We start from the raw sequence: 11528 nt of genomic DNA, 5'->3' as shown, positions 1-11528 counted from the left end.
AAAATCAAACCCATAACCTTGGCATATCAGGATGATGCTCTAACCAACTGAGCTACCAGGCCAGGGCCATAGTCTTTATTTTAATCTCACTTATTTCACTGAATATTATTTTTAAATATCAAATAGTTTATTTTATTGGGATTTCTCAACTATAATTCTTGAATCCCTTATTTTTGTTTTCTTTTTTAAGATTTTTCTACTTGTTAAAATTAAACTTACTCTTTATTTAAAATAAATTATAAGTATATAAATATGTAAATATATAAATGTATCATAAAATCTATACCTGTGTGTAAATATATGTAATTCTCCCTTCTTCTGATAGGTTGGTTCATTCATTCATTCATTCATTCACACTTCAACACTGGACAAGAAGTAGGGCTGCAGTGCTGGCCTATAAGGTAAAGGAGATGGGGTATTGTGATGGTTAATTTTATTGTCAAGTTGTCTAGGGCAGTAGTCGGCAAACTCATTAGTCAACAGAGCCAAACATCAACAGTACAACGATTGAAATTTCTTTTGAGAGCCAAATTCTTTAAACTTAAACTTCTTCTAACGCCACTTCTTCAAAATAGACTCGCCCAGGCCGTGGTATTTTGTGAAAGAGCCACACTCATGGGGCCAAAGAGCCACATGTGGCTCGCGAGCCGCAGTTTGCCGACCACGGGTCTAGGGGAAGCCACAGGGAGCACGTTATTTGGTCAAATTTTATTCTGGATGTTTCTACAGGGTGTGTTGGGGAATGAGGGTAACATCTGAATCAGTGAATTTGGAGTAAAGCAGATTGTCCTCCATATGTGGATGCGCCTTATCTAATCAGTGGGAAGCCTGCATCAGAACCTTCCCAGAGCAGAGCAGGAAGGATCCTGTGGGCAGGCAGCCCTCTGCACTCAGACTGCGGCTTCCCTGGGCCTCAGCCTGCAGGCCGACCTTGCAGATTTTGTATTTACCAAGCTCCAAAATCAAATGAGCCAATCAATTCCTTAACTCCCTCACCCACCCCCCCACCCCCGCCCCGGAAAGTCACTTGGGTTTCAGATTAAGTCACTGAGTAGGGGAAACATTTCTCTAGAGAACCCCACTTATATAGGCACGGAGGCTCCCCTCCCCTTCTCCCTGGGGATAATCCTCCGGTTCCTCTCACGTCTCTCCCAGCCCACGCTAGAGCAGATAGAGAAAAACCTCTCACCTTGGAGGCCTCGGTGGATGCAGAGCCCAATCACCATCAGTGTCAGGGCACCTCCGCCCTCATCCTCGGCCTTGCACCGCTGGGGGCTCCGTCCAGTCTTCCAGCTGCCCCTCTGTACTCTGCTTGAGGGAGGATGGCTAGGACACCTTCCTCCACCAACGCAGGCACGCATGCGCACACAGAGCTGCCCGACAAGCCTGAAGCCAATTGGTGAGCAAATAGCCCAGCCCCCCACGGCCTGGGTGGGAAACTCCGAGGCACGTGTTTTAGCCGGTTCACTTGCGTTTCTGGGCGGGCTTAAATGCCGTTTTCCCGTTGTGGAATCTCCTTGTACTTCCCAAACAAACGCCTTCCACTCAAAGCCTGGTCTTGGGGTCCGCTACCCAAAGGAAGACCTGCCCAGCTACCCCATTACTGCTGTTCATTCACCAAACAAAATCGGGGTTGAGTGAAACAGTAAACTGAGGGATGGGCGCCAAGTTGTGCACCGCTTCTCCAACTGGCGGAGACCGAGCGCGCTCGTGAAGTGTGGCTACTGCGCAGACTCCGGAAGCCTCGGAGCAGGGCAGGTGGGGGATGTGGCCCAGAGACCTGCGGGGAGTGCAAAACTTCAAGTGTCCTGTGTTCCGTCCTACAAATTCGTGTGAGGTTTACCTTATGTTGCACGATCTACCCTGTATTGCTACCCACCCCACCCCACCGCCAATCTGATTTTTCCGGGATGATGGATACAACCTTCCCTTGGGGCTTCATGCATGTCGTATTGTTACTTGGGAGGCCTTTGGCCCTGGATACTATGGAATTGATCTCTGGCTTAGGTTAGGCCGGACTGCAGAGTGGTGTTTCTACACTTGCAGCTTTGGGTGCTTTCTCCAGAACTTTTAATTTTTTAAAAATATATATATTTTTATCGATTTCAGAGAGGAAGGGAGAGGGTGAGATAGAAACACGATGAGAGAGAATCGTGGATGGGCTGCCTCTGGGGGTCAAGCCCACAACCTGCGCCTGTGTCCTGGCTGGCAATCTGACCGTGACCTCCTGGTTCATAGGTCGTCGCTCAACCACACCAGCCTCTCCGGAACTTTTACTGAGTGGCCCTTGGAATTGTGCTACTGCCCTGCGTGGAAGATCACAGTAAAAAAACGGACCTCCAAAATCATCCTTGCCAAGTGTCCGTGACTGCATGATGCAACCTAAGACCCCACGGAATAAAAATAATGAGGGATGGGAGGAAATGCTCGAACAACTTTCCCCTCAGGGACATTCTGAATCAAGTTGCATACCAGCCACGTCTTGTGCCCACAGTGGCCTCGAGAAAGCAGAGGAACCCTGACAGCGTGCATAGTGAACACTACCCTCACTCGTGGCTTTTCCTCATGCACCTAGCACCATTCCCCCCCGCCCCCACTTTTTAAAAATATTTTTATTGATTTCAGAGGGGAAGGGAAATGGATAGAAAAGTGCATGAGGGGAATCATCAATCAGCTGCCTCCTGCATGCTCCCACCGGGGATCTAGCCTGGGATCCAGCCTGAGATCTGGGTATGTGCCCTGACCAGGAATGGAACAGTGACCTCCTGGTTCATGGGGCCAAGGCTCAACCACTGAGCCACACCAGCTGGGCGCATCCTTTTTTTTTTTTTTTTTTTTTTTTCTTAATTCTACTCCACATACATTATAGGCAGCCTTCAATCCTTCCCAGAACAAAGCAAAATATGCATGAGAAAGGGGTGGGGCAGGCACTGGCTGTCCATAGGGCACACTAGAGGACATTCTGGAACACAGGCCTTTGCCTGTCTGCTCCACTGAAGGTATCATAAAAAGTGCTGAAGCCAGATGACAGCCCAGCTCCTGCTGAAAAGCCTCCCCCTCTCCTCCTGTCCCTGGGTGTGCAAAAGGGCTCTTTCCTGTAACTAAAGGGCATAAGCAAATTAAATCATCATGTATCTAGTGTATTTTTTTTTCTACCAAAGAGGTGGCTTTTATTTACTAAATAAGCAGATTTGAGTCAGTGCCGGGAGGACTTCTCAGAAATTTGAGGTACTGCACTAAGTGGTTTATGAATTATAGCACCCGTATTGATAGAGACACCATCAAGGCTGTATCTCTCACTCAGTTAGGAGTAAGCTGAATTTCTAACTCAAATAAACCACCAGCTGAACACCTTGGTGCCGTTAATATGATCAAGGACCCTTAATGGAATTGAGACTCTTTTCCTTTCCTAAATTCGTGTACTTTGGATCCATACAAGCCTAAATTCCTAGGCCGTCTTGCTTAAATTCTAAACATACAACATTTTAGCCTTTAAAGGGTGACTGTAAGAGTATAAACCGATGCAACTTTTCTAGGAAGCAATTGGCAATAAACATGAAGAACCTTAAACATGTTGCTATGTTTTTGTTTAGTTAATTCCACTTCTGAGAACCTACCTGCAGAAAGGGACTGAAATGCTGATCACTGATGTATAAAAATGGATTATATACAAAGAGGTATATTTCAGGTAAAAGAGGCAAAAACTGGAAACAATCCAAACAGCCAACAATAGCAGAACTGTCTACTTAGGAAGCAGTGACACAATGTATTACTTTAGTTATTAGCAATGATGTTTGCATGAGTTTTAACGACCTGAGAGAAATGTTCGTGACAGGATATTTAATAGAAAAGAACTGCAAACACAAATTATAACACAAATATACATACACACAGACATCCACAAATATACAACTGGAAGAAATGCACCAACATTAGCTGAGGGATGGGATTATGGGTAATTTTTATTTTGTTTTTATATGTCTCCATTTTCCAGTGTTCAGCAATGGGCATGTGCTCACTTTTATGATCATTAAGTTGCATTTAACAAAATGGGAATTAGTGCAGAAATCCACCATAAAGCAAGTTATTGATTGCAATGTCCTCCTTTTTATTAAATTACAAAACTGTTGTCAATACACACTTTTGGGGGGAAAATGTGTTTGTCTCAAGTATGTGCTTTTGTGGAGCACAAACAAAACATTTCTATACCATTTTCTTGGTCTTCAAGCCACTTAGCACTGGTAGCCAAACAACCAAAAATAGCTATTATATACAGTCAGAATTTATGGAAAATACTAAAAAAGACAGATGCCTCAAAAAGAGGACATGGTTCAGAGAAAACCACAGCTCTTAAACTGGCATAAAAATTTAGTTACAACGTTTTAGTCCTTTATGACTTTGCATAAAGCTTCAAAGGAAGAACATGTAAGACACTTCTCATCAAAGGCACTTAGCGTGTAATAAAATACTTCTTTGAATTTAGTTGGAGTCCAACAGTATTTTTATTCCTTTTTTTTTTTTCACATTCTGTCTCAGACTGAAACAGTCCTTGAATACAGCTATTAATGAAAATAGTTATCACTTCTTAATATACATGTTAAAAATACACACAATTAATACAGATTTTGGTCCACTGAAGCAGGGAACGGCATCAAACATAGTTTCTCTCTTAATTCTGAGCAAAAGCCACAAACTCCCCCAGACCCAGTCCCACAAATAGAGCCTTCACAGTTCTGAATCTGTGTGGGTTGTCCCCTGGGCTCCCCACGAGGAAGCGGGAGCTCGGGTTCTCCCCACATCTCCATGGTGCGTTTTAGCTGGACAGAACAATCCATGGCTCTGCAGGAGTGTTGCTCTGAGGTGGTGACATCAGGGTATAGCAGAGCCAATTTGCAGACATCTATAATTCCGTGTCCCGGTATCGGGAGGGCTGACCGTAGTAACCACGCTTTGAGTGTTCTGACAGCTGCTGGCGGTATTCTTCCTCCTCCACATCACTGCCGTAGCTTCCTCTGGCATCCTGGTAGAGTGCGGAAGGACTCTTCTGTGGTACCAGGGGTCTGAAACAAAAACAGTGGGAGGGTTAAAGGCACAGCAGGTAGTCACCCAAGGTAGATTGCTTACCTTGGGGCCACACTCTGAGCTGACAAACCAGGGGCACTCCTGGCCCCGCTGCAGGTTCCCAGAGTGGGGATGGGAGTAACAGGTAGGGAGGGAGGAAGCCATCTAGGTGCTCCTTGGCCTAATAATTCTCAGCTGGACCAGGGGGTGCCTTCCCCATCCCTAAGTTATTGGCCTCAAGTGCCACGGTTGGATTGGTAAAGAAATTTGCCCCTACTTTTCTTCTACTGCCAGGGGTGGGCAAACTTTTTGACTCGAGGGCCACAATGGGTTCTTAAACTGGACTGGAGGGCCGGAACAAAAGCATGGATGGAGTGTTTGTGTGAACTAATATAAACTCAAAGTAAAGGAGCGGAGGGGAGAGCAAGAGAACCGGATAGAACAGCCGGATCCGGCCCGCAGGCCGTAGTTTGCCCACGGCTGATCTAGACTCTAGCTTCCTGTCAGAACAGCCATAAGAAATGATTATATATATATGTATATATATATGTGTGTGTGTGTGTGTGTGTATATATATATATATATATATATATATTTTTTTTTTTTTTTGGCCTATTCTCGGAATCAGGAAATGATCCAGTGTCAAACCTCCATGGGAAGACACTGTTGGTAATTCCTAGTGTTTATGCAGCAATTTTTAAATGCAGCATCTTACCCACATCCAATTGATTGTCATCTTCCCTTCAGATCACAATTCAGCTAGGTGATGCAAAGGAATTAAGGAGCTTGGCTAACAGCCAGAAAACAGTAGCAACAAAACGGGGTAGGCCCCAGGAATTTTGCTCATGGGCTATCCTAACACAATTTAACATATCTGTGCTCCAATGTGTCAAGGGAAACTGACTTGAAATGCCAATGATTATGCTTTGTCAGAGAGTTTTAGCACACATGCAACATTACCATGAATAACTGACGGTGTAATCTGTACAATTAAATTTAGCTAAATAAATAGGGCAAATTGTTGATCAGGAGGGAAAACGTCTTCTAGGTACTTTGAAATGCAGGTGAAGAAAATTCTTCCCCAGGAGTCCAAGTCCCAGGTAAGCCCCTCTTGCAGACCTATACCTGCTGAGCAGCCCTTACCTTGTGAACTGGGGCGAGCCAGGCTCTGGCTTGTGGGTTTTGATTGGAACTGCATAAATATCAGGATGCTTCTGAGCAATTTCAATCTGTGGTGATTAAGAAAATAAAAAAAAAAAGAGGGAAAGAATGAATCACTAGACAATCAGCTTGCTAATTTCCTGCTGGTCCCATTTTTCCAATCCCACTTTAAGGAGAAGAGAAAAAGTAGAAGCAACCTCTGTTTCCATGCTTTTGTGTGATGCCTAATGGTACAAATAGGAAAAACGTTTTAGGCAATGAAATTCTACCACGTGCTACAACATGAATGAACCTTGAGGACATTATACTAAGTGAAATAAGCCAGTCACAAAAGGTTGATTATATGATTCCACTTAGATGAAGTTGCCAGTGTAGTTAAAATCACCGGGGGGGGGGGGGGGGAATAGAACGGTTACCAGGGGGGGATGGCAGTGTGTATGAAATGGGAAGTAACTGTTTAATAATATATACAGAGTTTCAGTTATGAAGGATGAAAAAGTTCTGGAGATGGATAATGGAGAGAGTTAACACAAGAACGTGAATGTACTTAATGTCAATGAACACTTAAAATGATTCAAATGGTAAATATTATGTTGTACAATTTATTTATTTTTAAAGAATAGTTTATTGATTTTTAAAAAGAGAGAGGAAAGGAGAGGGAAACATCAATGTGAAAAACATCAACTGGCCGCCCCCCCAACCCCCACACCAGGGAGACCACAACCCGGGCATGTGCCCCAACCTCAAATCGAACCAGGACGCTGCCCATCCAACGGAGCCACGCTGGCCAGGGCTTTGTTATGTGTGCATTCTATCACAATACAAGAAAAATGCTAAGAAGCCCCACTTTTGTGGCAGACTTAAATGATGAGAACGCTCACATCCACTGGGCTGAACATGCTCCACACACTTTTCCCTAAACTCTTCTTTAACTTTTGAAAGGTTATGTTTGCACATGGCACAAAAATACAAACAGTATCGCAAAGCACAATCTGTGGGCCTATCAATTTTAGAACCCGGAGTTCACCAGGTTTCTAAGGCAAATCTGGGAGCAAATGAAAGCTCAGATACCAAACAAACATAACAAATGTTTTAACAAAAAATAACTTCGGAGAGGCACTGCTTCTCTTGTCACACTTTCACTCTCCAGAGCCCAACATAAAGCTCTGAAATACAAAAAGCAGAATCTTATTCACCTACACCATTAGGTTTTCTTGATTAGAAGAAAAAGGGATGCACCGATAGTTGACAATTTGGAAATGACACACACCGAGGACGTGCCTTTAGTATCATGTATGCAAATATCCCCTTTATGTTTGTGCCGTGGAAAAAGGACTGAAGCATTTTATTGAAATGAAATTTACTTAAAATTCCTATTGTTGGCATGCTGAAGTAACCCAGTGGTTCAAAACAATTACCCTTGCATTCTGTGCTTCCTGGAGCTCTTGCATTCTCTGGAGTCTCGCCTTGTGATCCATCTTCTCAAATATTTTTACTTTGCCCAGGACAGACTTGGATGCGTTATCTTGCTCCTCGCTGCCCTCTCCTGCCTCCTCACTCTCTGGGGGAAGGACTGGAATGGAGGGCTTCAATATAGGCTTGCAGAAGGTAGGTTTTGCTGCAATAGGAGGAGGAGGACCCTTGGCAGATGCCCCGGGAATTTCGTTACCGGCAACAGCTGGAGGGGAGTTTGGCATGTATTCATAGGATCTGGAGTAGTCAAAGGAGTCTTCTCTCTTCTGGGTCCTGGCCTGCTGAGAGCAATGACATATTTTCACCTTAGGCTTTCATTTTATTGTCACATCGATATTAGTGATTTAATACACTCCATTTCCTGATCAGTTTCCATAGGCGGTCAACAAAGAATCAAATAGGGGAGGGCCAACAGCCATTGGCCGGGCATCCCGATCCCTTCCTCACTTCCTACAGAGGAGTATTGAGAGTTCTGCAAACCCGCTGGGAAGTGCTGGGCGCCCTGCACGTACTAGGGGTAGATCAGACTTAATGTCACTCAAGAGAAGATTGACATTTTGGAGAAGACCTCAGAACCAGTCAGACTTCAGGATCCAAGAGTGGATTCCTGAGTCCATGCCACACGGAGGTACATGCCCTGGCTCGAAGGTGAGGCCATGAATGAGACTGGCGTAGGGAGCAGGGAAGACATATCACGCTTGTGGCCACTTTCCCTTGATACTTGGATCCTAGATCTGCTTGTACGTTTTCATTGATATATCTTATGAGGTCATTAATTACTTCTGATAGCTCACACGATCATTTATTACTTTCTTCTCATCTAAACTATTGAGTGAAATAGACAAACGTCATTGGGTTATAAGGAAAAACCTATAGTCATAGCTTTGATTCGGAAAGAGATAAAGAATCATATGACATACACCCATGGGGTTCTTATGTTGATTTTTTTTTCCTGGATAATGTCTTACTTAAAAAATAAATTAAGCTGCCCTCATAATAAGAGGCATTGTAAATAATGGTGGTGGTGGTTTTCTTTAGCAAATCATCAGTAAGGATTTTAATGGTGAATCTGAATCAGATTGTGGACAGAAAACTCTAATTGGACAGAAAAAGAAAAACAGTCTGAGTTTGGTGATTCTGGGCAAGCAGTATTTGTCAAACCTTTCTCTTTCTCCATCAATTAAATAATTTAAAAATACTGTTTTAAAATTGTACATTCTCCTAAAACCTCCTTTCCCTCCTTCCTATCTTTTCTCCCTTCCCTAATTTTGGGGCTCACCCAACAGGCCAAAAGGCAGGTTCTAATAGAGAAATAGTGAGTTAAAAACACAATTCCACACCATCTTATTGTGTGTGCTCTTCCCTGGCAGGGAGCTCCAGGGATGTCTGTCTCCTCTTCCTTCCCATCCTGGGCTTCCCAGACACATACCTTGGGCGGCTCTGGTTTGAATGCCGGGGGTGGACTATTGTCCCTAAGTTGATCTCTGCTAGTAGCCCTCCTCGTCTGAGCTCGTGGCTCTGGGCTGGGCTTCCTTATGCTCTACAAGACACAAAGGTTCATTCACAGCAAGAACATCACAGCAGAGAGAAAAGAGCTCTCGTCTGCTCTGCTGGAGTTCCAAGCACTTGTGTGAGTTCAGAATTTGAGGTTCACACCTTCCATAAAAATCCCTCACTTGCATACGCTGAGACACTGACTCAGTGCTTCTGTACTGAAAGGGCAGAAACCAGGCATATTCCCATGAGCAAATGGTTGATACGTTTTTTTAACTAGATGTATCCAGTGTAGGAGTCTCCCCTTTAAAGTACAAAAAGTCTAAAATCTCTTTTGTCCCTTAAAGCTTTTAGCATTTTTAAGCATTAGCTATCTGTATCTATAGAGGGAGTTAATTTATTCTTTACAACTGGCCCAGTGTATATACTAATTTTTTTGTCATGGTAGGTTTTATCCCCCTATCCTTCACCTTAATTTTTGGTACTTCTATTTCATAAAGAATAAAATCATTCCCTGAAATGAGTGAAGTTGCTAACTGGCAGTCCATAGCCATCATTATCCAAAAATATGGATAATCTCATCTCCAAAGTCATTATCCCAATGTTCTCTGAGGTACAACTAATAACTGCTTTGGTCCTAATTCAGTGCCTAACGATGTGATTTCTAGGATCACTGAAGCTGTCTTTACTGGCCGGTGGATGCACAGTACATGTGATTGTGTTTTGATCATGAACTCAATTCAAAAATTGAAATACAGGAGAAGGAAACTGATGGGGAAACACTCAGGAGCTTTGGCAAGATCAGAAAGGTTAAAGGGAGGATGGAGAAGAAAAAGCAGGGATACATACCTAAGAGTACAGAGAGGCCTAATCAAAGGTTACAAGTAAATACAACAATATTGTCTTTTAAAAATAATGTTCCACCTGCAATTTGGACAGCCGGCCCACAAAGCTTTTCAGTTTGTCCATCATGTCTCCAAGGCCCCTTAGTTCCTGTCCTGCTTCCCCATGGACCACTATCACAACCATGCAGGCATTGCCTGGGAATGAGAGCCTCCCTACACGCCATCTGTTCCAACCCTTAGGAATACCTTCCACAGCACCCTGAATCAACGGTTGTCCAGAAGAATTCCAGTGAAACACCAGAACCTCCATTTCCTGCCCGTGGCCTCGCAGCCCGGGGCCTGCCTCGCCTCACCTCCTCATGCTGCACCGGCTCTGAGGAGCGGGTGATGGAAGACACCAGCGGCTCCTCAGCTGGCTCATCCAGCTCATTGTCAGTGTAGGCGCCTCCTTCGCCGTCGGTGTCTTCAAAGTCACTGATGAGGCGGCTGTCGCAACTCAGATAGTCCGCGCCCATGGCGGTTAAGTAGGACATGCGGTCTTCAGCGTCATCATCCAGCCCTTCCATCTAGAGGAATTTGTTTTGGAGGGTCAGTGGGTGTGACATGGCTCCTGGGAGTGGGGACTCAAGAAAACGCCCAAGGGCACAGCCAAGTGACTGAAACCTTGATGGGGTCTAGACGGGGAAGTCAACTTTATTCTCCTGAAATCACTTGGCTTGAAATGACTATGTTCGTTTTTGTGCAGGGACTCAAATTAGGAACCCTCCACCCTATCTATCTTTGCCACCATCCATCTTATACAGCGCTACTGAGTCATGCCTCCTCAGACTGCTGGCTTTGTCTTCCAGAATCGGGCTTCTCTTCAGCTTCTTCGGCTGGTACTTCTCTCCTAGTGATAAATGCCTTGTGCTACACACCTCTTCACGCAGCCACAAGATTATCAAATCCTTGAGGGCAGAACCTCTGTCCTGCTCAACTTGTTGTCACCACCACAGAGCCTTAGCGGACTGTACGCACTCAGGAGATGCTAGACACCCTGACTAAACGTGCAGCTCCCGAAGAGCAAGACTAGGGCTCAACAATCTCATGGGTAAATGGACTCATTTCCACAACGAAACTGTCCCTCTCGGCTACCTCAATTCAGCTGGACGACAGAAGACTATCCCCAAAGGCTCCTGGAACCACAGGAAATTCTATACTCCCTCTGCATCCTCCCTGCACAGAGCTGTGCATCAACATCGTCCACAGAGGAGAAGCTAGCCAATTTCAGAAGCCTACGCAAGTTTCCTAATGCTCTCTTCTCACCCACTCAAATGCCGAGGGCCTGTTATCTGCCAATCTTAAAGCAAATGATTCTACTTCCATTTGCTTTTCCTCTTCCTATTAATTTTTAAGCACCCCTCAACTTCATCTCACCTCCACTCTGAGCTTCCCCCATCCTTAGTAAGCTGTGGAGCTCAGCTCGAGATCTTGTAAGCTCTGATTAGTGTGCTT

At 44.5% G+C, this 11528-nt stretch overlaps 1 protein-coding gene across 19 annotated transcripts in view; it reads right to left on the bottom strand.

Moving 5' to 3' along the window:
* Positions 1-3828: 3828 nt before the first annotated feature.
* Positions 3829-11528, bottom strand: part of TJP2 (tight junction protein 2) — a 110119-nt gene continuing 102419 nt past the window's right edge. For 4 of the 19 annotated variants that reach the window (XM_080669201.1, XM_080669194.1, XM_080669184.1 and 1 more), the window contains 5 exons: positions 10388-10600; positions 9125-9235; positions 7641-7976; positions 6205-6290; positions 3939-5060 (listed from right to left, as the gene is read on the bottom strand). In XM_080669201.1, coding sequence (XP_080525327.1) covers positions 4901-5060; positions 6205-6290; positions 7641-7976; positions 9125-9235; positions 10388-10600 — 906 coding nt within the window. In that variant the 3' untranslated portion in view covers positions 3939-4900. Of the gene's footprint in view, positions 5061-6204; positions 6291-7640; positions 7977-9124; positions 9236-10387; positions 10601-11528 lie in introns of all 19 variants that reach the window. The other 15 variants (XM_080669189.1, XM_080669190.1, XM_080669197.1 and 12 more) reach the window with 6 other exon arrangements.

Source organism: Plecotus auritus, assembly GCF_963455305.1.
Source record: "Plecotus auritus genome assembly, chromosome: 5".
NCBI lineage: Eukaryota > Metazoa > Chordata > Mammalia > Chiroptera > Vespertilionidae > Plecotus > Plecotus auritus.
The sequence above is the reverse complement of the archived record's forward strand: the minus strand, read 5'-3'. Positions and strand labels throughout refer to the sequence as shown.